The 27056-nt window shown below is 48.4% G+C and overlaps 6 protein-coding genes across 6 annotated transcripts; 3 read left to right on the forward strand and 3 right to left on the reverse strand.

The window, feature by feature from the left end:
• Window positions 1-254: 254 nt before the first annotated feature.
• Window positions 255-4392, forward strand: LOC128278066 (succinate--CoA ligase [ADP-forming] subunit beta, mitochondrial). Its single transcript, XM_053016716.1, has 7 exons — window positions 255-434; window positions 1045-1136; window positions 1439-1591; window positions 1682-1844; window positions 1915-2043; window positions 2121-2256; window positions 3522-4392. The coding sequence occupies exons 1-7, from the start codon at window positions 369-371 to the stop codon at window positions 4121-4123; spliced, it is 1341 nt and encodes a 446-aa protein (XP_052872676.1). The 5' UTR covers window positions 255-368; the 3' UTR covers window positions 4124-4392.
• LOC128278056 (transcription elongation regulator 1) lies at window positions 4385-8387 on the reverse strand. The gene is made up of 7 exons (XM_053016701.1): window positions 8084-8387; window positions 7402-7975; window positions 6153-7329; window positions 5943-6093; window positions 5162-5859; window positions 4932-5094; window positions 4385-4854 (listed from the first exon to the last, which is right to left on the reverse strand). Exons 1-7 carry the CDS (start codon window positions 8324-8326, stop codon window positions 4561-4563), a joined length of 3300 nt encoding a protein of 1099 aa, XP_052872661.1. The 5' UTR covers window positions 8327-8387; the 3' UTR covers window positions 4385-4560.
• A 530-nt stretch (window positions 8388-8917) lies between these two features.
• Window positions 8918-11401, forward strand: LOC128278059 (THO complex subunit 5 homolog). Its single transcript, XM_053016704.1, has 4 exons — window positions 8918-9078; window positions 9150-9897; window positions 9968-11031; window positions 11104-11401. Exons 1-4 carry the CDS (start codon window positions 8950-8952, stop codon window positions 11341-11343), a joined length of 2181 nt encoding a protein of 726 aa, XP_052872664.1. The 5' UTR covers window positions 8918-8949; the 3' UTR covers window positions 11344-11401.
• LOC128278057 (uncharacterized protein C05D11.1-like) lies at window positions 11121-14869 on the reverse strand. The gene is made up of 6 exons (XM_053016702.1): window positions 13635-14869; window positions 13466-13561; window positions 13067-13402; window positions 12318-12997; window positions 11937-12258; window positions 11121-11846 (listed from the first exon to the last, which is right to left on the reverse strand). Exons 1-6 carry the CDS (start codon window positions 14865-14867, stop codon window positions 11478-11480), a joined length of 3036 nt encoding a protein of 1011 aa, XP_052872662.1. The 5' UTR covers window positions 14868-14869; the 3' UTR covers window positions 11121-11477.
• Window positions 14870-16045: 1176 nt separating this feature from the next.
• Window positions 16046-17679, forward strand: LOC128278069 (oxygen-dependent coproporphyrinogen-III oxidase). Its single transcript, XM_053016722.1, has 3 exons — window positions 16046-16271; window positions 16338-17343; window positions 17416-17679. The coding sequence occupies exons 1-3, from the start codon at window positions 16165-16167 to the stop codon at window positions 17506-17508; spliced, it is 1206 nt and encodes a 401-aa protein (XP_052872682.1). The 5' UTR covers window positions 16046-16164; the 3' UTR covers window positions 17509-17679.
• An 821-nt stretch (window positions 17680-18500) lies between these two features.
• On the reverse strand, window positions 18501-23566 carry LOC128278054 (eukaryotic translation initiation factor 4 gamma 1). Its single transcript, XM_053016699.1, has 5 exons — window positions 23169-23566; window positions 22189-23081; window positions 19547-22091; window positions 19307-19472; window positions 18501-19220 (listed from the first exon to the last, which is right to left on the reverse strand). The coding sequence occupies exons 2-5, from the start codon at window positions 22929-22931 to the stop codon at window positions 19036-19038; spliced, it is 3639 nt and encodes a 1212-aa protein (XP_052872659.1). The 5' UTR covers window positions 22932-23081; window positions 23169-23566; the 3' UTR covers window positions 18501-19035.
• Window positions 23567-27056: the final 3490 nt, after the last annotated feature.

Below are 27056 nucleotides of genomic sequence, written 5' to 3' on the forward strand. Positions count from 1 at the left end.
AAACTGTACGTTGATTTGACACTTGCTTGTTGTGTTGCTGAAAGATAACTATGGCAACACCTTCTTGAAACATTGGTAAAATTGCGTTCTGTATGAGAAACACTGAAACTTCATAGAACCGTAAAGTCGAACGATGCATTATAAACGTTCGTATGCACACACAACGCACACACGCCGCGTACGCAATCTGTCAATACTGTTCTGCTGCGGCACATACACACCTTCAAACCCTTCACTCGCGCTCGCCGTGCTTCAATTGGTGTAGCTGCCAATTACTATTCGCCAAGAAGTGATTCGGAAAAGTCAACTAGTGCACAGCCTTGCAAACCAGTCTTTAGCATCCTAGTACATTGGTTTGTTCACCGCAAATGGCTTCCATTTTGCGCCGTTCGAGCCTTCTGCTGGCCGATATTGCGAGCAAATCTTCCCCTAAGGTAAGGTGTTGGTTCAACTCGCTAGAACAATATAGTAGCTTTCGGTTTGCGGTTCCGAAAAAAAAATTGTGTCGCACCAGTTTTTATGTAACAACGTGATCGTCAAAGGATCCTGCCTCCCGCCCCTGGCAGACAGTGTTTTGGATTCCGTGTTTAAAAATAGCTAAATGCTAGATTGTCTCAGTTTACATTCGCGCCCGGAATGGTTCAATTGTGATTGTTGGAAAGAATTGCGAACCTTGCCCAGCCAGCAGCAGATTATGCAATGTTTTCGTTTTTAGACGACACTTTGTTGCCTACCCTGGTTCCCTTTGCTGCGGCCACTTGTCGTATGATTTAGCACAATTGGTTCAGTAACATGTGTCAGTAACAGTGGTCGATTCGTTAAGGTCAGGAAAGAACCTTCTGCTAAAACGAAGAAACTACACTGTGCGGTGGAATTTATGCGTGACGTCATCGATCATATGTGCGTAAGAAGCTGGAAATACCGAACGATTCAATTTGAATGTATGATTGAGTATTTACATGAGTGCGAGGTGCTGCGTTCCATACTATTGATAATCAAATTAAAAATGCTTATTAAAATTGCATTATTTGTTTCGTTTTTAAGGTCCTTGCCAGTGGATGCCAGAAGCGCCACTTGAACGTCCAGGAACATGTGTCCTACAGTTTTCTGAATGAAGCGGGCATCCCAACGCCGAAGTAAGTCAAGATTTGTATGTAAATAAACCAGTTCTATAAAATCAAAGTGTACAGTCGGCCGATCAGATAGTGTGGTGGTATAGCACTGGATGTACTGCACTAGTGTACGGTATAATGTTTGTGGCTTATCGCGTGCTGTGGCCAGTCATTCGATTGGCATGCTACATTACACGCAGTGTCAACAAACATTATCTCACCCGTGCTCGTGACCCATACGCGTGCTGAAGTTCAAACATTATCCCCGAAAGCGCCGGTCATCAGTTCAAAGTCCGAAGTTAACAATGCACTCTTCCCGTCCCCAGGTTCGGTGTGGCAACATCCGGAGGGGAAGCCGAAAAGATTGCGTCGGACCTGAAAACAAAGAACCTTGTCCTGAAGGCCCAAGTGCTTGCCGGCGGACGCGGTAAAGGAAGCTTCAAGAATGGTTTGAAAGGCGGTGTACGAGTGGTGTTCTCGTAAGTGGTCGGTGCGCCACGAAGCCGCATCACGATGGTCAAAGGCCACGGATCGTCTTTCAACTGACCAGTTTGCTTTCCTTTATTCAGACCGCAGGAGGCTAAAGACATCTCTAGCAAAATGATAAACCAACTGCTTGTGACGAAGCAAACCGGCGCTGCCGGGCGCATCTGCAACTCGGTGATGGTGGCGGAGCGTAAGTTTCCGCGTCGCGAGTTCTACTTTGCCGTAATGATGGAGCGTGCGTTCAATGTAAGCGATAATACAGACGTGCAATCAAACCAGACCCATGCTTAAACACGTATTGCGTATCTCCTACCAGGGACCAGTGCTTATTGCGTCCTCGCAGGGTGGCGTTAACATTGAGGAAGTGGCTGCCGAGAACCCGGATGCAATCGTTTACGAACCAATCGACATTAACAAGGGCTTGCAGAAGGAGCAAGCTGTGCGGGTACGACGCAAGACACATCGTCCACATACTATCGCGCAGATGTTTCATTCGACATTTTGGAACGATTTTTCTTAAAGATCGCCAAGAAAGTTGGCCTCGAGGATAAGCTAGAGGAGACGGCTAAAATGCTGCTTAATATGTACGATCTGTTCGTGAAGAAAGACGCACTACTGATTGAGATAAACCCATACGCTGAAGATGCCGCGGAAACATGTGAGTATGAGGGATTGCGCTGGTCGATGCATTACGGTTTAGATAACCGGTTTCGATTTTGACAACTTTAATCCTCATCAGAAGAAAAGTAGACTCCTTTTCAACGGATGAAGCACAAATGTGTCGAGCTAAGTTTGATGAAATTTTGTTGAATTTGGCCATTTGGCCGCGGTCTGAATACTTTCAGCGAAGCATTACTGTATTTAGAAGCCGGCTTCTGTTAGCCACGTATTTTGAGACGAGTGACGTTATGCTGTGTACTAACGCTTCGTTCAATGATCGAACGAACCTCACACTCATTTTGTGCCCCCAGTAATGCAGCATGCATAGTTCCGTGAATAATACCATTACAGAAGATACGAAATACGTGGCACTATCGCGATCGGCAGCATCGTAGTTTTGTCAAAAATGGCTCAACTTTTTTTTTTTTGAAATTTCAAGCATACTTACGTTTATTACACATTAGGTTGATGTGGTTTTTTTTTCGAAACATACCATTACGTGCATATCCTGATAATTAATCCCTTTCTTTAATAATACGTTCCATAAACCACTACTCAATCATCATCCGCAACACATCTCATAATTAGGCGAAGAGTGTAAGTAACGGCTAAACAAACCATTTAAGTGTTTTGTGTGATATCTTAGTTCCTGCCAAGGTCTATTTACTTGCTTCATTCTTGGTTCATTTTGCACACATTATTGCTTTATTTATTTTTATTGAATTGTTTATTTCTATGCGTCAATCGAAAAGGAAAGCAAATTACTTTTAACACGAGTTTACACATGCCTTTTTAACAGTAAATTTCTAAACCAACCCATAAAGTTGTTGGTTAATTCCATGCTTATTATACATAATACGGTGTTTGCTTTTCGATTCGGCAAGCTTATTTATTTTCGAGAAACTGATAGTTACGATAAGCACTAAAATAATTTCTTACTTATGATTCGCTTTTGTAGTGCGTTTGGCAAACAACTAGTGCTGCATGTGTTTTAAACTTTTATTGAAATCGTTTCTTTTTGGTGAAATTATACGAAACTTATTTGTGTTGGAAAATCATTTGTATTATTTGTACGCGCTAGTGAAGCCTTTTCCCTCAAGTAATGCATGCTCCCACAACACGGTGGGAATCGAATGCCCCATTAGCAATACTTACAATTATTTAGTTTGGATCGGTTTAAACCTCCAGAAGCTGAGGAGCACTTAAGCTAAACACTTCTCAGAGACACGTAGCTAATTCTTTGTGTTTGGTTCGTATTTTAAGATTTTGCACTCGACGCAAAAATGCGCTTCGACGATAATGCCGAGTTTCGCCAGAAGGAGTTATTCGCCAAACGCGATCTGTCGCAGGAGGACAAGAAAGAGGTGGAAGCTTCCAAGTTCGATCTGAACTACATCGCGCTGGACGGATCGATTGGGTGCCTTGTGAACGGTGCCGGACTGGCGATGGCGACGATGGACATTATCAAGCTTCACGGGGGCGACCCGGCCAACTTCCTCGATGTCGGTGGAGGCGCGAGCGTGAAGGCGGTGAAAGAAGCGTTCAAGATTATCACTTCCGACCCGAAGGTGCTTGCGATTCTGGTGAACATTTTCGGCGGCATCATGCGTTGCGACGTTATCGCGGAGGGTATTATTCAGGCAACGAAGGAGTTGAACATCAAAATGCCGATCATTGTGCGGCTGCAGGGCACGAACGTCAACGAGGCTAAGGAACTGATCAAGAAGTCGAAGCTTCGCATTCTCCCGAAGGATGACCTGGACGAGGCGGCCATGCTGTCGGTACATCTGGCCCAGATTGTGCATCTGGCACGTGAGGCCCACCTGGATGTTAGTTTCGAGCTCCCGGATACCTACGTCGTCTAAACGTGACTGGAGCGACTAAACGGACGAGGGAGACAGGAAACATCCTCCGTATGAATGCGCATGGTGCAGGCACTCAGAATCAATGGGGTTGCCAACTCTCGCTGTTTGTATTTATTATGTGAACCAACTTAGCGTGAAACTGTAGTGTGTAATCGCGCGTCAGCACCTACATCTAATGAAGTGCACCCTTACCAAGCAAAAACGAAATTGCTAATTGCCGTTGTCATCAATAACATTAAAAAAAGTGCAACAAACACTGCATCAATTTACTTATTTGGTTGCTATATTAATTTGTCATTTAGAGTTTAATTATTTTTTTAATACACACAGGCTTCGGATGAGTTTCGCTCGCTTTATGGTGGTTCAGTCGAAATACTCTACAAGCAAATACGACCAAAACGTACGGTTTACAATCAATCAATTTGCACACCGTCAGGCTACTTTCGTCGCAGTGATTCACTAGCTGTTGGCGGTGGTGGCGGTCCACGCTTGTGTAGCTCCTCCAGGTGCGCCAGTATCATCTGAGTACGGTCCGCGGCCATGTGATGCAGTACCAGATAGCGTTTGTCATTGCGCAGGATGTCCTCGATTTCGCGCAAATGGTTCGCATTCTCGCGGTACATTTCTAGGCTTCTGTGTGTAACGAATTTACACTCCTGCAGCAGCTCCCGAAAGGCGACCTTTGCGCTGGCCGTCTTGTCTTTGATGAAATCTCGAAACTCTCGCTCGCCCTGCCATACCACCGAGGGGGACACCGAGATAGTATAAAGTTTGCCTTACGTATGTGCATCGCTCGTTGATAACTTACCCGTTCGCTACTGTTGTATTTCAAGTAACGTGGATCATCGCGTATGAGTTTCTTGATCTCTTTCCACTGCGAAGTAAGCTCCAACGAGGGAACTTCGTCCAGCATTTCGCGGAATTTGTCACGCTTTTTGCGAACCAGGCTCTCGATGTGTTCATTGAATAACCTGTAAAGATGAAAGTGCGTTCGTTTCAAGCGCTGTCCAGCGTAACGGTTGAAACATGCAGGCGTACCTTTCCCGGTCGTCACGATCCAGCATCTCGATGAGCTCCCAGCGGTGGTCTTTTTTCAACAACTTTTTCACCTCCTTCCACGTCAAATCCGCGTTGCGCACCAGATCGGTCAGCAACGCGTTAAAGTGCCGTATGGCTTCGTCTCGCTGATGGTGCTGCCGCTCTTTGTCACGATCCCGCAAGTGAGTCGCTAACGTGCGCTGCACTTCCTTCTCCCGCTCCTTAATACTGGCCTCCGCGCGCAGCTTCCGATCGCGCTCCTTCTGCTGCCGTTCGATCTCGTCCTCATCGGACGTGTTGCACTCTTCACCTTCGTCATCGTCAACAATGCTGTTAGCAATGGCGCGGCTTTCACCACCACCACCACCACCTGCCTCCTCGTTGCTCGAGCTTTTCCTATGGCTGCGATCATTCGAGCGACTGCGGTGATCACGAGACCGATCGTGTGATCTGCGTGATCGCTGGTCGCTCCGACTACTTCGATCTACTTTATCCTTCTCCTTTTCCCTTTCTTTGGCACGCTTTTTCTCGTCTTTGAGTGTTTTAATGTGGTCCTCAAAAAGCCCCTCGCGCTGCCCGTGATCCGCAAGTGCTTTGTACCGGCTGTCGCCTTCCAACCGCTTGCGCACATCGCTGAACCGCGTGTGCCGATTGATGTCGCTTCGTTCGCGAAGCATTGTTTGAAAGTCCTTGCGAATCTGGAATAGGTAGTGGGGATCAGCGGGGAAACACTTGCTAAGCAAACTAGCCGGCGCAAAGACGCCGGATTCGGCTTGGTTACCTGGTCTTTTCGGTTCTGTTTTTCCTCTTTCTCGCGCTTTCTGACTTCGACGATGAACTCATTGAACAGACTCTCTCGTTCGCGAATCTTTTCGATCACTTTAAACCGATCGTCCTTGCCGTACTTTTGCGCAAATTCGCTGAACGACGATCTGGAAAAAAGCGTATCATTCAAGTTGTAAAACAATTCATCTTTCAACAATTCACTTACTTTCCGTGCAAGTGTGCCGACTCCATGAGGGCTCGGAAATCGTCCCGCTTTTGGCGCATTTTGTTGCGTTTTTCGCGCCGTTCCTCGTCAGCCCGGTCTTTCACGTAGCGCTCGAACACTTGCTTGCGCTCTTTGGAGGTCAGCAGCAGGTAGCGAGCATCGAACACGATTTTGTGGAGCTCCTTTTCCCACGTGCTGAACGCGGAAACGTCCTTCTCGCGAAGCATTTCACGGAAAGACTTCATACGCACGTCCAACGGTACAATGGTTCTTTCCCGGGCCGCCCGGGCTTCTGCCTCCATCGCACTGGCCTCCTTTTCGGGATCGTTTCCGCCCCGAAGGTTGCCACTCGCGACCGTCGTCCCGGTCGTAATGGGCAGTTTACCCATGGTTGCCTCCACATCCGGTTTTAGCTTTTTACTCGCTTGCTCCCCATTCTCTTCCCCGCTCGATTCACTGTCCGTAGGGCCTAGGCGAGGTTTGCTGACCACATCACTACCAGCTGTACCACTGTCGCTTGTTTCCGCTGCCGTCGACACTGCGCCAGTAGCAACGCTGGACGCTTTACTGGCCACCATATCCGGTTCCTTGTTGTTCACGTTCCCAAGCAGCTGCTGTGGCGGCACCGACACGGCCTTATCGACGTCCGCACGCTCCTTCAGCTCGTCCGGGCGCTCCCACACGGATGTGCGCGTCGAAGGATTGTAGAAGAACACTCTTCCATCGCCCGTCCATACGACACACCACGGTGTGCCGCTGATGGGAGTGCTCGAAATGGGGCGGCTTTTATCTTGCGGTTTCGTCAGTTTCGCCTTTTCTTCCTCCTCCTTTCGCTTCTTCTCCAACTCCAGCTTCTTTTTACGCTCTTCTTCTAACGCAGTCTTATCGTTCTTCAGTGCCATGAATGCCAGCGGATCAAACACGACTCCGCCGCCGCCACCGGCGGCCGCGCCAGGCAGTGGCTGAAGGCGCAACGGCCCACCAGGAGGGGGCGCTCCGAGTGGAGGAGGCCCACCACCGGGCACCGTCAACTGCGTGGGAAACTGTTGAATTTTCAAGCCCGGTGCCGGCGATGGCATGATCGGCATCTGCGGTGGAATTGGTGGAGCTAGGAAGGGCGGTACCGATGGCGGCAGTTTTGCTTTCTGTTTTGCGTTCCATACCGCTAGTTTTACCTCTGAAAAATAGAATATAGTATCGTGAGTTGTGCAATGGTTTGTGAAGCCTGAGTAAACTTCTAAACGCTTACTTTCCAGATCGCTCAATTCCTGCGGCTTCTCCCAAACGCTTTCCCCCTTCGAGATGTTGTAGTAGTACGTGCGACCGTCGGGTGCCGCGTGTTCACTCCAAACCGTGGCTTTTGCAACGATCGATGGATCAATTTCCGTTAGCTTCACCTCAGCCATGGCTTGCTTGGTGGCATCTAACGGATGGCTCTGTCCCAGCGACCATGTTTGGCCGTTGTTCACCGGAGGTGCGTTCCACGGAGGAAAGTTGGGAAAGTTGGGCGGCGGCATACCGAACGGAGCCATGCCAGCGACGAACGTTGGTGGTGGCCCCGTAAACCGTGGCACCGTGTGTTGCAGTGCTACGGTTGCTGCTACCGGTGCTGGAGTGTTTGCAGCCGCCGGAAGACCGTCTACCGCTACTTTCTGATCATTTGGCTTTGGTTGTTGTGTCTGCTGCTTGTTAAGGGCTTCCACCTCGGCCTGGGTCATAACATTAACTCCCGGTCCGTCCGGGCGTATCCAGGTCGTTTCGCGACTGATCGCGTGGTAGTAATAGGATTTCCCTTCGCCAGTTTTCGTTTCTACCCACAGTTCCTGCGATCAGATATTAAAGAATCAGACAAATTACGGTGCCCGAAACGGTGCAAGCCCGGTGTACGGTACGAGAAAGGTCAAACAAGGTTCACACAAGACCATACTCACAGTGACTGCCGGATTTAATGGTTTCACAGGCAAAGCAGTCCCCGGCGTGGATGATGCTCTACTGTTTGAAACAGGCGTAGCAACCTGATCCTCGGCCGTTGTTTCTGCGGCCGGAGCACATTGCTGCTGCTGCTGCTGCTGCTGTTCCTGTTGGGGCAACGGATCGTCGCTAGGTGTCTTGTTGTTGGTCTCATCGGCGCTACCGGAATGGATCGGTAACACACTGTCGGACTCCGCACTCATGGCAATCACCGGGCGTTCACTACTGCGTAAGATGATTCAGTGAGAAACGGAGCTAGAATCGTTCGGGCAGTAACCTTTGCGAACCCCTAGTACATTTTACTTCTTCGGCATCAACAAATTGACAAGCAACGATGCTCTACACTTCGGCAAATATTTAACTCTACGAATCGACTAAACGAGTGGGAAAAAGAGATGGCAGGCCGTGGTTATGAGAGCGTGAACTGGATTGCGTCTGACATTACAAAACCAAGATGGGCATAGTTTTGGGATACCCCCTCAGCGTGAAGTTATTTCTACCATCGAATGCATAGGATTCGTGCAAAGTTGAACCCTTTTATGTACATTTATGGATAGTTAATTTCTCTAAAAAATGATCTGTGAACGCCCCGCGATGTTCCGCATGTCGAACAAGCTGAAATAAACGCATTTAAGCGATGTCATCCACGCCACCGAATGAGACGCAAACGGGGGAATCTTGATTTAAGAACCTTGTGGACAACATGGGAGAAATTGGGACTTCGGAATAAACATTATCGACCATCGACAAAAGCAAGCTTCACTTTTGCCGGAGTCAACACATTTTCTGTGAAACTATTTTAGCATTGAAGATATTGTTGAACACAATGGTCAGCAAATTAGAAGCCACGGTACGCGATATAGCAACGGATAAAAAGCGTCGTAAGACGAGCTCTACCAGTAACGCCGAAGGAGTGGCTGTGGCAACGAAAGTGACTAAGGAGGATGTTTATTCGGTAAACTAGTGCTCAAAATCATCGTGTGATCGTGTGTCGGTTTCAACTTATCAAACTCTTTTCCATCGCAGAACACCATCGAGTTTGAGGAGCAGGAAGCCGGCAAGCGGTCTTCTGTGAAAGATGCGCAACTGTTCCACGCCACCTGCGATGAGCTCCGAGATCTGTTTGCCGAGATCGCCAAACTAAAGTCAGAAAACAGCGACGAAGCGAGATTGAAAGTAGCCGAAAAGCGAATCGAGGGTTCGCTGGCTTTCGTCTTGCTTAAAAAGCTAAACCGGCTGGACAAGGTGCGCATCCGAGACGGCCGAGAGGCGCTGCATAAGGAGAAGCTACGCGTGGACAGCAACCGATTGCAGTTGCAGAACCTACTGTACGAGGCGGAGCATTTGAAGCGCGAGGTGCAGCGTTGCTACCTTTTCAAAAGTCAGGACGAAGAGATTGAGCTCGTGCCGGTGGAGGAGTTTTATCAGCGTGCCCCCAAAACGGTTTCCCAGCCGGAAAAGACCAAGACGGATGAGCATTCACGCCGCATTGCACGTCTGGAGTGGGAACTGCAGCAGCGCAAGGAGCTGGATGCCCACTTGAAGGTACTGCAAACCTTGAAGGAAGCGATGCACAAGGACATAGTTGCCAAGTCCGAGCGCCTCGATTCTCTGGCTCCGCGGCTGCAAGATCTGCTGGTGGCAACGAGACCGCTGCAAGAAGCGCTGCAAATGCCAATTGAAAAAGGATGGGAAGTACAGAAAAACGTCCGGTTACTGGCTCAACCTTTGTACCTCCTGTATGCCAATGTCACCGCCTACGGAGACGCTTGTGGTAACGTCTGACGAGTGGTCTGGCTGAACGCCTATGCATTTTAATGGGTTTTTTTTTCATTATTTTACAGACAACCTTTTGTCAACCTCGATTCATGGCGACGAAGAGGAAGCCAAACAGATCGAAACTATGTTACAACACGAAGCCAGCAGCCAGTGTGGAAACGATTCCGGAAGCAACCGTGACCGGGCAGATTCTGATAATGATGACAACGAACAAGAACTCGAACGTGGCACCAAAAAGCGCCACCATCGCAGTCAAACGAAAACGAACTTGACCGAACAGAAGCGCGAGAGTCTGTTCAAGGCACATCCGCTCTGCGTAACTGTGACAATTCGAGTGAAAAATCGAGCGACGGGTGCAGCTCCTGGGCCGGGATTAGCGATGACCTTTTCCTATCTGCCCAATATGAACATTGTGACAATGAACTGTGCGTTGGTAGATTTGCAACCGTCCGGGGTCGCAGCCGGTGATGTACTTTCGCTGGACACTGTGCTGACGGAACTGTTTCCCAACGACACCGGCACCGAGAGCCCAAACCCGAAAACAAAATATCAACTACAGAATGTCTCGATCGACGCGCATGAGTTAGTGCAGCTGCTGAAAGACAAAGGACTCGGTAAACCTTTTCGTTGGGTACAAGAGCTGTGCGGTTTGGAGTTTATTTACCCCACGTACAGCGGATCGCGTGGGCATTCGACCAGTGGCGAGAGTGGTCTAACCGGGGCAACAGGACGATGTCATGAAACGATCCCCTCCATTATCCGAACGATCCGTACGCGATGGGAGGCGCGACTGCAGCTATATCAGCAGATTTACGACCTAGAAAGCAAGTTGATTGACACGTCAATCAACGATGAGCACGGCCACCCGATTCGCATCTCGAGCACGTTGCTCCAGTGGAGCTCAATCACCCATGAGGATTACGTTGCATCTGGCACAGCGGGCAAGTTTCTGGACGATGCCGTTGCCAGCAGCAGTGATTTATTTTTCAGAGCAATCGTGATCCGGGGATCGGCCAAGCTGGAAAGCTATATCTGTGTTCCGTGTCGCTACCCGGAAGAAGCACCGTTGTGGTCTTTCTCGCTCAACTGGAACGGGAAGCATACCGCTGATCGCGATAGCTCTGTTCGGGTGAGTTTAACGATTTTTTTGTTTGTTTTAAAGACGTTTTCTCATATATTTGTGTTAAACTATGGTTCACAGGAGATGGAGTACTGGTGTAACAGCTTGGCGGGTGCCGAACATAGAGAATGCCTATTGCCGTTGCAACTGAAGCGGGCCATGTCCTGTTTGGACATTTATCTGGAAACCGAAGGACCCTACTACACACCGGCCGAGTTCGTTCAGGATAAGAGCTTCCTAAAGCCCTTCCGTGGTCGCACCCGGGCGAGACCTTTCCGCATTGCACCGAATGGCGGTAGTTCGCTGTTTACGCAAATTTAAACACTAATCTGGGACAAACTGATGTAAATGCTGCATTTTGCCACAAATATATTCTTTCCTCAATTGGGACGTATGAACAATTCGCTCATCCGGGCTTCCGTTTGCATTTCTCGCTAGCAAACAGCCGAAGCTTGTTAAGCCAAAATGCTTTCGTCCAGGTTTGAGTACACCTTCATTTTGTAACCGAATCCCTCGAATGCGCCTGCCACGTCGCTCACCTTATCCGGGTGGCATACGATTGCCATGCAAGTGTCACTGGTTTCGAATAGTTGCTGCACGTACTTTTTGCCAACGCGTGCCAAGTCATCCGTCGTCACTTTGCGCACTTGCTTGGCCAGCATTTGATTGTAGCCGGCAGGTACCTGCTTGAAGCTGGACAGCAACGAAGCATCGACCACCTTCTCGATACTGTTTTCCCGTGCAATGATCTCATAGACAAGTGAACTGCGCGCCGACTCCAGTAGCGTTGCATCCCATGTCGCTTGGTCACCGATTTGCTTTTGCTGTTTGGAACAATATACTTTTTTAGTTAAGAGCAAACCAAATACCGTGTACCGTCAAATGGGGGTCAATGGGGTGGGGGGGAGACTCACCGTGATATTCATGGCCTCCTTGAAGGCAGCGACAATATTCGAGGCTCGGTACAGCGAGAAGTAGAGTAAGCCATCGTTCGGTCTCGGCACAATGTTATAGCCATACGCGAAGCCTTGTCCTCGAATCTGGCGCCACAGTGGACCTTCCAACTGCGTGAGATACTGTAGGAACAGCAACAGGGCTACCAGATCGGGATCGTTGAAATCGCTAATCGATCGGCACGTGCGGAACAAAAATGCACTTTCAACGCTGCCGAGTCCCAAAATAACACCCTCAACAGTCGGACTAACCATATGATTCCAATCCTGGATAACGGTGAAACTGCAAATGATATCGCGAAATTAAGCGAATGGAAACATTTCCTGTGGGTACCTTCCTACCTTTTGCTTGGGTGGAACTCCTTAGCTTCGGACACAACGGCTAGCTGCTTCCAGGGAGCATTCAAATCGATGCCCAGCTCTTCCATCGCCTTCCAGTCTGCGGCTACGTGTAGGGCAATATTTTCCGGACGCGTAATTAATTCTCGCGTTTTATTCAGCTTCGCAATTACGTCCGCTACCGTTTCCGGGTTCTCTACCTGTCCCACCAGAGCCGTGAGGAATTTGGCTTGCTTTACCAGCGAGCAAAGGCGTACGTTGCTATCGTCTCGGTAGCGCATTGCTCTTAGCATATCTTTCGCAATCGCGTTCCCTTCGCGTTTCGATTGCGGTACTTCGTTGATCAGCTTAGTGGCGCATACTTTGATCCGTTCGGCAGTAAATTCCGTGCGATACAGTAACTCGCCTATTAGCTCGATGCCTTTAGCATACTTTTCGCGTGCCACTTGCATATGCAGGGCCGCTACGTTCGAGTACGAGCCCAAGCTGAACCGCCCGGATGCCTTAAAGCCCAGTCCAGTGGCCGTTTCGACCGTGTCGGATTCGAGAGCAGTGACCACCTCTTCGTACGGCACCAATTTGTCACCACGGCGCACGGGCGATTCCGTCAGCAGCTCCATCAGCAACACCAGATAAGGCCGCAGCTCCACGCTTAGTGCGTCCGTGTTCATCGACACTTTCAACTAGAGAGAAAGTTAAAACAAACTATTGGAACAAATATTCCGCAATGCCTGGGTGCCGGTTGTACTTACATAGCAAAAGTTTGTGTGCAAATCGTAGAGCTCCGAGTAAAATGAAAGCTCTTGCAACTTTATGCCAGGTGGGGAGTTCTCGTTCTGGCTGGAACGGTAAATATCGACTGGAAAAAATGTGATGCTTTCGGTCGATGGCACAGGAAAAGAAGTAATCATCTCATTCGGTGGGGGCTCTTCATTCGAAGTCGTCGCCTTGGCCAGAATCTGTTCCTTCTCCTTCAGTCCACCTTCTCCGAGACGCTTTCGTTGCTCATCCAGACGCGTCTGTTCAGCCTTGGCAGTGTTTAAGTTTTCCTCTACACTAGGCACGGCACACACAGCGACATGATGGCTCTAACAGGGTACCGGATTGAGTGTGAATGCCTTACCAACCGGTGGCCGGTCCCTTATACTTACGTCTACGAAATAGGTTCTTAACAGATGCAACCAAAAGTCGTCCTCTTTGTCTTTCAATTCCTTCAAATGGCGGTTTACATTCAGTCGCTTCTTGAACTACAAAAAACGTAAGCACAAAAGTTGTGGTCAAAGCAGGGGTAGTGCTGTGTGTTAGAGAAACCTAGCTTACGTGTTCATCATTTGAGCCATACAGCGTTTCCCCAATCACGTGGAAGGCAATGTCGTCGTGCGGATTCGACTCCATGCTGCTCAGAGCCTCCAGCCGGTAGCGTTCGATAACATTTCTCATTCGCGTCATGTCCAGCTTTTCCGTTCCGTTTGCGATGGAACCCAAAAGCGACTTCAGCTTGGGAAATATGCTACTCTCCTTGCCGAGCGGAACGTTTTCAAACGCTATGTACAGCAAGGTGACGGAGTTTTCCAGAATGCTGTAGCTTACGCTGCTTGCATCCGGGTTTTCGTTCTCGATGAAGTCCCGTTGGACAGGGCTGGCAGAAGTGTCGGTCAAGTAACGCAGCAGTACCGAACAGGCTGTTAAAGTGTCGTACTCGGTCGTTGCTTTCGGTCCCCGCCACGCGATATTAACGAGCCCGCAGTCTTCCTCGTCCGCCGGATAGTTTATGTGTAAATTTTGTGATTCGGCTAGCGGCGCAACGGGCGCCTGCCACGGTTTCTTAAACGGCGGAAGTGCACCTTTCGAGAGGATTTTTTGTTCAACCGGCTCAAGGGCGGCGAAAACATCTTCCGGCTTAATTTGGCCCGTAATGATGACGTACAAATTGTCCGGGCGATAGAACGTGGCATGGTAGGCCCGTACCTTTTCGTTGGTTGTGCTCGTCCGAAGGTTATGCATGATGCCACCAACTTCCGCACTGTAGCCACAGTCGGGGTAGCTTGCGCGTAACATTTCCAGACTTACTCGAGACTCGCCCGTATTCTCTCGGCCTTGCATCTCACAGTATACGACCCCACCGTCGACGCCTTCGCCAGAAATGTGGTGCACCTCCGTCACGAAACCGGCATCGGTGAGCGTTGGGTACAGGATGTGGTCCAGGTACACCGGAAGCAGCGTTAAAAAGCCGTCGCAACCGGCCGTCGTCATCGTGTAGCAGGTGTGGTCTCGATCGGTCCATGCATTCGTACCCGACGCAAGGCACCGGTTGGCGACCAGATCGAGAATCCCTTTGTAGGGATACTTTTCGGAGCCGAGGAATATTAGATGCTCCAGCGTGTGAGGCAACCCATCGTCGTCATGCGCTTCGGTTGCCAGCGTAAAGTAACCATTAACCACCGGACCTTCTACTTCACCGATTATCACCGTCAAACCAGTTCGGTCCGACCGGTACTTATGAACCGGAATAACTTCGTTTGCTTTCGCTGTTACCAGATGCTTGAAACCCATTCTGCTCGAACTCAACGCCGATAGTTCGTAAGGCGAGAATTACACTTTTGTCTCGTTTCTTAGCAGGCGAACCCTCCAAAGCAAAAGTAGACAACAACAGAGATGTTTAGTTAATTTAGCAAAAGCTTAGAATGCACAGAGAAAAGAAATACAGCAACAAAGCCCGAATAACCCGGTCGCACCAACACCAGATAATAATGAACAGAAGTGCGTGATGACGATGACAGAGCACAAATGTCAGAATATTTGGCCAAAAGTCAGCAGCAAGTGCACGTTGTTTTAGTCCTTGCCAGCTTCTTCCTATTGCAAAAAGTACAATATATTTCGATTCCAAAAATGTTTTGTTTGAGAAAGTTATTGTCCGTAATGTTTGTTTCAGATACGGCAAACCGTCGTCCGTTTTTATGGTCGATTTTGTCAACAAAGCAAACAAAAGCATTAAACTTACGGTGGTTCTACTTTTTATTGGATATTAAACACCAGATTAACTGAGACCGAATGCCCACCCTGATTCAGCCTAGTCCAATTCATAACCCTCCTTGACTCATCACCGTGGATGCTGCAATGGAAAATGGGACTATTATTTCACGTTTTTCGAATGGCCATGGCCTACCATCTCGTGAGTTTCTTCCCGCACTTACCGATTCGTATCGCTACACAAAGCGTAACGAAAGCAAACAAATTCTGCTGCACGGCTCGTCTTACTTTACGTTTCTCCTCTGCTGCGTCCGTCGGTGGTAGGCCTTGCAGTCGGAACATTGTGGCTAAAGATCCGTTTTCCCGTCTTCGTTTAGTAACACGGCGTACCGGCGGGCAGCAATTAGGTCTCCCAAACTAATGTTGACAACCATGCTCGGAGCTGAATGTTTTTACGCCGGGTCGTCGTAATGGCACACTAAATGGTATGATTTTCACCGGGACAAGAAACAACACCGCACCGAGTATCGGTTTCGTCTTATTAATGCAGAAATTTATTTATTAAGAACAAATAAAAAATGTTGCTTTTCGAGTAATATTATTGGCTCATAACATTGGTCCGTTTGTTGGCAATTCTATCACCGATACGTCCGATACGTGGTTCACTAAACGCACCCCTGCAACAGCAATTGTTATTGACGATGACTACGTGAGTTTTATCATTCGCTCTCGCGATTTGATACGTCGGTGTTTCTGCCGGCCGTGCCATTGCCACAGTATCGCGTAAACCACCGAGTTGGTTTGTGGGTTCACTATTGGATTTTCGTCCGGAGTCGGAGGTTGATAAGCTTTTTACCGGTATCGCAGAGCTAGGGTCATCATGATACTGAAAATGTTTCGCAAAAATCTGCGCCTTATCGCACAACAAATGAGCACACACGGCGCAAATCGAGCTGCCACGCAGAAATGGTCCCCATCGGTGAGAAGGTACGTCCAGTTTATCACACTCGTCATCTTCCCGTCGATGATAAGACAATTCGATTTATTTTGCAGAATTATTGGAGGCAGTATTGGCGCAGGAGGTGTTGCTTTCGCGGCGTACTATTGGTCCACCCGAGATGAGGTTCATATGGCTGCAGCCGGTTCCGTCAACCGATTTGCAGCGGTGTCACGGTACATGACCGAACCGATCACCGATAGGAGAGTGCTAGACGAGCATCGCCATGACATGAAGTGCCGTATGGAGGAGCTGGTGATGAAGATACAGCACGACTTTTGTCGGGCACTCGAGGCCGAGGAGTCTTTTGGGAAGAAGTTTAGCGTTGATCGGTGGGAAAGAAAGGAGGGCGGCGGTGGCATTACCTGTGTCTTGCAAGATGGTGAAGTATTTGAAAAGGCCGGTGTAAACATTTCGGTCGTCCACGGTAATTTGCCGAAGGGCGCCATTCAGCAGATGAGATCACGCGGCAAACAGTTCGCCGACGGTGAGCTTCCCTTTTTCGCGATCGGCGTGAGCTCTGTAATACATCCTCGGAATCCGATGGTACCAACGATTCACTTTAACTATCGGTACTTTGAGGTAACGGATTCGGCAGGTCAGAAGCAGTGGTGGTTCGGCGGAGGCACAGACCTGACACCGTACTACCTGGACGAGAGCGATGCCAAACACTTTCACCGCGCTCTGAAGGAAGCCTGCGATCCGCACGATCGCTCCTACTATCCGACGTACAAGGAGTGGTGCGATAAGTATTTCTTCATTCCGCACCGCAACGAACGCCGAGGGGTGGGAGGCATCTTCTTCGACGATCTGGACACACCGGACGCGGACCGCGCCTTTGATTTTGTGTCTTCCTGTGCCCACTCAGTTATTCCGTCCTACCTGCCGTTGGTTCGTCGGCATAAGAATGACGCCTACGGCGATCGGCAACGCCAGTGGCAGTTGTTGCGCCGCGGGCGGTATGTCGAGTTTAATCTCATTTACGATCGAGGCACCAAGTTCGGACTTCACACGCCCGGTGCTCGGTTCGAGAGCATCCTCATGTCATTGCCACTGACCGCGGTAAGCAATCACGACGGATGCGCTTTTTCGCTAGGCCATCACTTAACTGGTTCCGTTTCCGTTTCATTTCAGAAATGGGAGTACATGCACGTGCCAGCTGAAGGAACGGAGGAAGCCGCCATTGTTGAGGTACTCAAAAACCCCAAAAACTGGTTGGCAACGTAGGTGGCACTTGGCACTCCGGAATAAAAGTGTTGCATGAACAAATTTAAGCCCTTTTGCAGTATATTAAATGTGATCGTGTCTTTTAATTTGTTCCAAATTGTACAGATAAACGTCTTCCTATGATTCGAATGCTGACAGAGTGAAGTTGAAGAGTATGCTAGGGATTGTTAATGAGCAAGAATTTGAATAAACCAAGAGTTTTTTTAAGGCGTCGTTCAAGAGGCGTCTTAGGATTTTTTAAGAAATTGCTCATTTCTTCAGATGTCCGTTGTCTGTTCCGCTATTTCTCCAAAACTACTAAACTTAGCCACTTGAAATTTTGCACTGCTTAGTTTTGTGACATCGGACAGTGAAAACAGGACAATTCGATCCTCCCACACCTCCGCGGAAGGGGGCTCCCATACAAACGGAACATAAAATTCAGCAAAATTCGGGTCTTCGGGTTTTGCGAACAAATAGAACCAAATTCCGCAGGTGGGAGGGGAAATATTCTGGAGAACGTTTGAAACCCCTCGTCTCTTTACAAAGGGTGACTCCCATACAACATCTAAGTTAATTTCAGCAAAGCTGTGCGGATACTGTTCAAGCAATATGAGGCAAATTAAGCTGATGCGAGTTTTGCCAACGGGAAGCGAGAAGGGAAGCCAATGGGATACGTCACCGGGAAGCCCGATCGTCTGAAACGGAGGAGCAGCGGAAATCGACAAATGAAGCCGATCAGATACGTCACCAGGAAGTCCGATCCGCTGAAACGCCGGATAATCGTGAAATGAGGCGTGGCAACACACGTCGGGAACAGCATGTAGTAAGTTCCCAGCGAATAATTTATTCTGATAACCAGCAGAGCGTGTTATTCCTACCAAGTGCGTTTATTTTGTTAAATGGTGTACGAGTGTATGCATAAGAATAATATTGTATATGTAAGTTTGCTATATAACATAATTGTCTAAGGGCATTGGGGGGAAAAGTTGGAACATGTAAGGTAAACAAAAAACAGTTTTCCGGTGAATCTGTATTTTTTTTGCTTTCGTTTTTTTTTGTTCGTTATAATACGATTATACTGCCAAAATATTCAGATAATACATAATCAAAACTGAAATCGAATACCTTTGCTCGCGTGTATACGATCGATGCGCGGGTGAGAAATTTTCGCATGATCGCTGTTTTCTTCCTGCTTGATTACTGATGTTACACACAACATACGAATTCGTAATAAATCGGGTATGGAAAAAGAGTACAATAAAATAAAATTTCATCCTTCGCTAGTACCAAGTTCTTTGACGAGGAAATCATCACGACATGTTCCTCCTCTACATATTCATGCTAAAAAACACAAAGGTATATCTTCATCATCATAAAGGGTCGTCAGAACGTATTAGCAGCGCGCTCGAGCGCACGTGCGATGGGTCATCATCAAACAAGTGCCGGCCGGTCCACTCGTCGCCGGTACCACAGCTTCACCACCGAGTTTCAGTTATGTTTCCTCAATACGTGACCACCCGTGACCCCGCCTAGGCGCGCCCGTATCTAGTCCTCCTCCTCGTCGTCTTCATCCTCGGCTTCGGCCAGCCATGTGAGCCACTGGTTGACTTGGAATAGTGCCTTGCCCTTGCCGGGATAAATATCGTTAACGTCTTCCTTGTACTGCAAGAACGCATCCTCCTCGATAACGCTCAGCTCGTACAACTCCTGGAACCAGCGCAAAAGTACGCCTGCGAAAAGACAAAACGTGAGATAAAGAGAGTGAACAGTAGCCAGTGTATGCGGCCACCATGTTAAAAGCCCTAGGCAAACCTACCCTTGGGGAAGCCGATGCCATACCAATACACTTGGATTGCGTAGATGGCGGTTAGCTGCAGATCGAAGTTGCCGTTCAAGAAAGCGTTCAGTACTGGGCAGTATTTGGTGAGGATTTCCTTTTCCTTTTCCGCGCGCTTCTTGTCGTCCGACAATTTAAGGGATTCCTGTAATCGAAGCAACATTAGCCGCCATTACACTACTACTGTCACCGAGCGCCTCCAATTTTTTTCTACAATACCTGGCTGATGTATTTCAAAAGGACTGTCATTACGGCGGTAATGAAACCGGCATCCGTGTAGCACGACGGTTCCACGTTTTCCTTGATCCACTTGTAGAACTGTTGCGGATTAGCGTCCGCTTGAATCTGTTTCCACAGCTCCGTCTGCACGCGCAGCAACGGGTACAGGAAGGTTAGATTGCGATCCTCCAGTATCTCGGCCATGCGATCCTTGGTACGGTCGCTTTCCGGCAAGCTGGACATTAGGTTCACGTTGCTCTTTCTGAACATCTCCTGCAAAGCGGGGCGGTCGAGCTGCTTGTGCAGATGCTGCAACACCAGCAGAAACAGTGGGTAGTGCTGCCCGTTCTCGGTGAAGCTCGAAACGTCCGTGAGCTTGCACAAATTGACGGTCACGGCCCGAGCCAGCAGCGAAGCGACCATCGTGGTAATCTTCGGAACTGTTTTCTCCTTCTCGCTCATATTGTGCACCAACGATCGGAACGAGTCCAGTGCGGCGTTGTTCGACAGTTTCGAATCCGCCCGCAGCTCGCGCACAAAGTCGATTGCTTTGGCGCGGTACGCGTCGGGACGATCGAGAACCTCGTTGAATATTTTAATCACCGCATCGCGCATACACTTCTCCGGGATCTTCAGGTCGCAAAACGCGCGCACCAGTTCCTGCATCAGGGTTAGCTTGTTGTGCTCGGTGACAGTTGGCGCTGGGGGCGAGCTGTCGATGACGGGAGCGACCGGAGCGACCGAAGAAGGAATGAGAGCGTTCGGTACGGAACATTGTTGCTCCTCTGTGGCCTCGACAGGAACAGCGGCGTCCGGTGAAGATGTTGTTTCCTGCGTCTCCTGTGCCTGCTGCTCCTGCTGCTCCTGCTGCTCCTGCTCCACCGGGGGTTGGTTATCATCAACGGTTGCTTCGATGCTTTCAACTTTCTTCGTTTCGGAGCCAACGTCCATTTTCTCTTCGTCGTTGGCATCATCCGCCACCGTAGGTGCTTCGGTGCGCTCAACAGACTCATTTTCATCGATTTTTTTCTCCACCGGCTCGGCGTCTATCAGCACGACACTGTCTGTTGCCGGTTCTTCGAGCTTGTCGCTTTCCTCCTGAATCGCTGCGTTGAGCAGGTCTTTCGGTTCCTCATTATCGACGACTTCAACCACTACTTCCATCACTTTCGGCGGGGGCAGTTGTTGCTCAGCTTCTGGCACAGTCGCGTCAGTGGCCACGTCCTCTATTTTGTCCGACACTGTAGTTTGCTGCTGCTGTTGTTTCTCTTCCTCAAGCTGCTGTTTAATGTTGTCCAACATCACGTCATTCACGAATGCAGCCACGCGCTTCATGTACTCATCCTTGCCTGGTCCCTTCTCCTTCTTGTTTTTCTTTTCCGTTTTCGTCTCCGCGGAAGCCTGCTTGTTGATCATCTGCTGGTCCTTCTGCACATTGCCACCAGCAGCCTGCGGGAGCGGAGCAGCGTTCGGGGCGATGGTGGAGTTGTGAACCGACATGTCGTCATTCTGGCGACCGGCGGTGTGATTGTTCATCATCCCATCGTGACCCACCATCATTCCTCTGTCGGCGCCATTCACGCCCTGCCCGTGAGTGTAGGCCGGACCACCACCCTGAACGTGGTGCTGCTGCTGCTGCGAATGATACTGCTGTGGGTTCTGATTATTGTAGTGATGGTGGTGCTGTGACGGGTGTTGATGCAGCTGATGGTTGTTGTGCTGGCTCATTCCTCCCATGCCACCTCGCGGACCCATTCCGTACTGCGTGCCGTGGTTATACTGCGAATTCATCATGTTTTGCGAGGGGTTCTGCATCTGATTGGCACCGAAAGGCGATTGGGTCGAGGCAGCTGAGCCCATGGTACCACCACCGCCACCGACACTGTTATGCTCATTCGGACCACCGGCCAGCGATCCGGCAGAAGCCGAGTGATGGTTGCCACCAGCACCGCCGGCCGCCGACATTGCGCTGCCGCCATTGTTTTGTCCGGCAGCAGCATTGCGCTGTTCGCTGAGCAATGTGCGCGCGGTCAACGGCGAGGGAAACTCGTTCAATGGCGGGCCATTGAAGTTCACCTTACCACCGCCACTGCTTCCACCACCACCAATTGAGGCCGATATAGGAAGATGCGTCTTGATGTTCATGTTTGCCTTAAACAACAGACTGTTCGGTGTGGGACGCATTTGCAGCTCTTCGACCGGGTTCTGGGGTGGCGTCATAAGGTTTCGCTTGAACCGCGGTGCTAGATCCTTGTTGTTCATCATGTTCTGGTTTCCATAGGGTGAGTTGTGGCCACCGCTGCCACCGCCACCGCCGCCACCACCACCACCACCGCCGCCGCCACCACCCCCAGCATTACCACCGCCGCCGCCGCCGCCACCGCCACCCTGATGGTGATGGTTGTTGTTATGCTTATTATAGCGATTGCTGTTGTAGTTGCTCTGGTTGTTCCGATTGTTGTGGATGCGATAGTTGCCACCGCCTCCACCGCCACCATTATCACGATGATCGCGATTTCCGTAGCCATTCGACGAGTGATTGTAGCTGGCCATCGAGAACGGGCAGACAAAGAAAGAAAAGATAAAGATAAACGTTTGTGAATCATTAGCCATAGACGGACTCTGGCGGAGTCGCTTTTTACCTGGACGGTAGTAACGAGGAAGGAGTGGTGAGCAAGTTGAAGCCGTCGTTCAGGTGCTGCAAATTGAGCGAAAACTTGCTGATCCAATCGCGTTGGTCGCCGCGATCGTTATTGCGATAGTCCCGGTCCCGGTTGCGCATGTGGTTCAACGATTGAGGCAGTACATCGTCGTCATGATTCAGCTCCTGTATCGGTGCCGGCCCCTCGACCAGTGCCACCTTCCGCGGTGTCCAGTTGTTTTTGCGTAGTTCAATTAAGTCACGCAGCATGAACCGGATGCGGGGAGGAAACTTCGACGACAGCGAATTTTTTTCCATCCGCTCAAAGTACTGATCCATCAGCTGTTTTCCCAACTCTGTATCCAAATTCTTTCCGCATGTCCGAATGAGCTGGGCCAAACATTCCATGTCTTCGCAGTTCTTTTCCGTCGTCGAGCTGGACTTGTTGGTAAACAGCGAGCGGAGCATCGAGTGAAGGTGGGGTTCGCCCAGCATGTCCAGCTTATACAGCTCACCAATAAATTTAACATTGCCCAGTATTTTCTGTTTAGCGACATTTTTCTTCTCCTCCAGATCATCGGTGAGGGTGCTTTCCGAGTTGATGATCTTCTCACTGTACTGCACCCGATTTTCGAACTTATCGCGACACACGTTCAGCAAAATCGTCAGAAAGGTGCTCGATTTGGTTTTGTCGATGTCGGTTTCTAACTCTTTCTCGATCCGCTTGCACAGCTGTGCGTACATAGACGAGTACTTCGGTTCATCTAAAGCTTTGTCGAAGATCAGCAGTATAACACCGTTCAAAATTTTTGACGAATTAAGGTCTAGTTTGAGAAGTTCATCACTAAGCTTCTGGAACTTTTCTGGCGTTAGTTTGTTTAGAATACCGCGAACCTACAACAAAAAAAAACGCGAAGAAAACGGACCCAAAATAATGTCTAGACGTCTGGGAACAACGAAAGGTAAGGCAAGGGGACTTACTTTTCGAAAAATCGAATCAATTCGGGCCTCTTCGGTGAGTCCATGTTGCGGTCTCAGGGATGGAGGGACCCAGCGTCGGCTAGCGGGGGGGACTAGATTTTCCCTCCCCGTGGCGCGAGACTCTGTCCCCGTTTGCCTCGGGTCTTCCGTCTTGAAGGTTGGCGAAGCAACAGCAGTGGGATATGCACTCCGCAGTAACCCGACTGACGTCGGCGGAACCGCTTTCTTTTCTATTTTCCCCGGTATGGTGAATGGAGTCAGTTGACTAACGCTGGTCCGTGGATGCGGCGCCGTTGCCGTTTGCTGGAGAAGGTAGCGTTCTTTGGTTGTGGACCGAATTGTATCCGCCTGATGGTGCGCTTGGAAGCGCAACGAAACAAGACACAACAAGGCAACACCACTACGGCGAATCTAGCTACCCTTCCGGTTCCGGTACGGTGCGCGCGCGAGCGTTCTATTGCGTTTGACGACGAATGAAGAGATTGCGCGAGCAAAAGATAGGGAAAAAGAGAGAGAAAGAGAGAGAGAAAGTAAGAGAAAGTGTGAGCGCGGAGACAATAAAGTAAAAAAATATTGGTGTCTTCAATAAACACTGTTACGCAAAAGCTACCTTTTCTTTTTGTGAGTTTCTCCGACGGTACTAATCACACGCACAAGCGATGAGAAGACAAGGGGCTACAAAGGACACGCACGGATCGCACAAACACACAATTCGACCGACGAGAACTGAACGAACCAAACTTGCTCCAAGTAGGCTGTGGCACGTTCACTCCTCCTATGTTTTCCGCCTTATTGTGATCGCTTTCGGTGATACCTCTTCGAAGCTTTCGCTTGCCAAGCACACACGCTTCACACCCTTAAAGGATTGATACGTCTGGATTGGGAATCCACTATGCCTGAAACGAAACATAATGTGATGGGAAGAAAAAAAAATCTGAATATTTGATAGCTTCGCAATAACAACTGTCTGCTTCACCACAGTCCCCCAGTCGGTTTTGATAGAAATAACGAAAACATAGTAGGCGCGATGCGTAATGGCGTCTTTAACATGCCCCTTTGAAGAACGTGTAAACAACCCGATCAGGACAGAATTCAGCATCGCTCAGAGGCGCGAAAAGGTCGACGACCTCGCAATCCTTCTTTTGCGCCGTTGCGAACTTCTCGATCTAACGCGGAAAGTTTTGCAAAAGTATATTACCTTTCTTTCGAAACTTAAACGTACGTATCGTAGTAACGTACTTAACTGTTTGAAAGATGCAGTTGGTATAAAAGGTAATAATGTGAATTTCTAAAAAAGGTATCCAATTACCATTTTTAACCCGGTAAAATTTTTCAAAAGTAAACGCACCAAGCTCGTATAAGACACAACTGGAAAGCACACTTAATTTGGTAACATTAATAAATAAACCTTGACAAAATGTTTGACACACAATAGAGGACACCTTAGTTATAGAAGATGTCAACAGTCATCGAATTCCGTGTTCTTTCTCATAACGGGTGCACCTCTGATAGTATTGGTACGTTATCGCGGTCTACACTCTTCACAAGCGGTGCAAAATCACATGCAAAATGAATTTGGCAAGTGTAAGTAGGTCATGCGCCGTCCACCGCGCCATTTGCCAAATAACGCTGTTTTCCTTGGGGCGAAGTGTATACACAATATACTCGCTCGTTCGTCGGTCATGTTGCAGAGCTGATGGGCTTTCGACTGGTAGAGCCAAATCAAAGCAGTTCCCAACAGACACTGTCGAACCAACACATCCTCCCCCCACCGTCCGGCATCGAATGTGATGATGATACAGGATCGACCACGGTTTGGCACATGGATTTTTTAAGGATCCTTGCAATAATCCTTCTTTAGCTTTTTTCTTGCTTTAAGATAAATAAATGGTACACCGTCTGTGAAAATACAAGATGAGAATGTGGGACGACAGAAACATCATCGACTATCACACTCTGATGGCGTTTAAAGAATGTATTGTCCTACTTTAAAATGTTCTACTGATGTTGCTTTTCGTCCATTCATTATTTAACAATATTTCTGATTCTTTTGACCAAAACTTTTATTTTTTTTCAATTTACTTTTGTTTAGTCCTTCCCCATTAAAGTCATTAAAATCCTTCTGCTGACCTTTTCGAAACATTAAATTTTAATGTGGTGTTTTGGGTGATAAGCTTTAATTTTAATTAGGAAAATACTTGTGGTAACGAATTGGTTCATCGCGCTAGATGATTTTTCAAGGAGTCTGGCTGTTATTTCGATCAACACTCAAGAGTTGATACGCTTATGGTCAGCGGTCTCATATTTATGCGTCTCTGCGCAAACTCCCCAGAAACGCATTTCTCTTTGATAAAGCTGTACTTCCCCCGCCCTTAACCATTGTGGAAAAATGGGTAAGACATGTGCGAAATGAGCCTTACAACATTTATACCTGTTGTTGACGGGTGATGGGATTGTTTTATCGAATCGTTCTTTACACTTTATTAGCGCATTTATTTATACAAGTAATACTGTGGAACGCACTCCGTCGTACACAAACGTTTAATAATTAATTTAAATAAAAAAGAAATCCGATCCGTCGCAGTAATCATTAGCGCCAGATTGGTCGACGATGAATATTATCGTTTTCAAACATAGCACTACGAAACATCCGACAATTAAATGTAGTAATTTTGAGTTTCGTTGCCTGGAAGCCGAATCCTTCTGTGACGAATTCGAGAGCCCACGGCTGCACGCCGGGGTCTACTTGTTCCCATTTTGATGAAGTTTGGGACCACATTTCTATCCATGTGCTGTGATGTTTACCGTGCCACGTTCCTCAAGTACTAATTATCACTATGGATCGCATTGACGAATGACAAAATCCAATAAATTAGATACACAACGACCCTCCGTTTGTAATGGTTCCTTTTCAGAGTAATTAACTTTAATCAGCTAGAAAAAGCTGGATTTCTGGAGCTAGAGACAGGAAACAAAGAGGGGCCGCCAACACTACTTGAAGAGATAAATAAAAGAGAAAATAACGAAATGTAGCGGTAGACGGAGCTCTCGAGGCCGTTCGTTGCCATCGACCAATCTGTTCAATGGACAACATTAACATCGTGCGAAAGAGAACATTAAGGAATGGCGCATCTATCGGAACACGCTTAAAACTGGAATTCTACGCCATTTTACATCTATGGAAGTTAAAGAACGTTTCCATTTAGTAGTTTATTGATATTTACACTGCAACAACGAACCTTTGGAACAAACAAATCATACTAATTACGAAGTTTTCTTGGAATTCTGACGCAAGATCGAAAAAGAGTAAGAGCCATATAAAGTAAAGAGATCCTCCTCAAATGTGTGATTCACCTTCATAAGCACGGAGACGCAATCAGCCCAGAGAGCGACGGTTCGCCAAAGTCAGGAGTTTAATAGTTCGTGATTGAATTATTGCTTGTAGAATAAAGGAAATAATCAATCACGAGAAGATAAATACCACTACACAGAATCACCGAATGGATCGGCTAAAAAAAACCACAGCATCAAATGTGGTCGTTGTTGCTTTGAGCTATATTTATTTGTTTGTGGCTAATTTAATCTTATACGCAATACACTCCCCACCTTCAATTCAAGGCGTTGTCTATCGCGGATAACTCATCTTTCACTCAACGAAAGAGAACGAGATTGCCAGAAATCTGAGTTGCTTGTGGTACAAAGAAACAAAGAGGACTGAAGCTTCCAGCATCCTATCCGTGAGGAGGACAGGCGGTAATGATTTGTTCATCTTCGTTCGATCTTTTCTTCCAAGAAATGTGCCCATCCATCTTGGATTAAACACGTCCCACATCCGCCTAGAACGGTATCTCCTTTTGGCCAGAACAGCACGCAAAACATGCGTAGAAT

Source organism: Anopheles cruzii, chromosome 2 (assembly GCF_943734635.1).
Source record: "Anopheles cruzii chromosome 2, idAnoCruzAS_RS32_06, whole genome shotgun sequence".
In the NCBI taxonomy this organism is placed as follows: domain Eukaryota; kingdom Metazoa; phylum Arthropoda; class Insecta; order Diptera; family Culicidae; genus Anopheles; species Anopheles cruzii.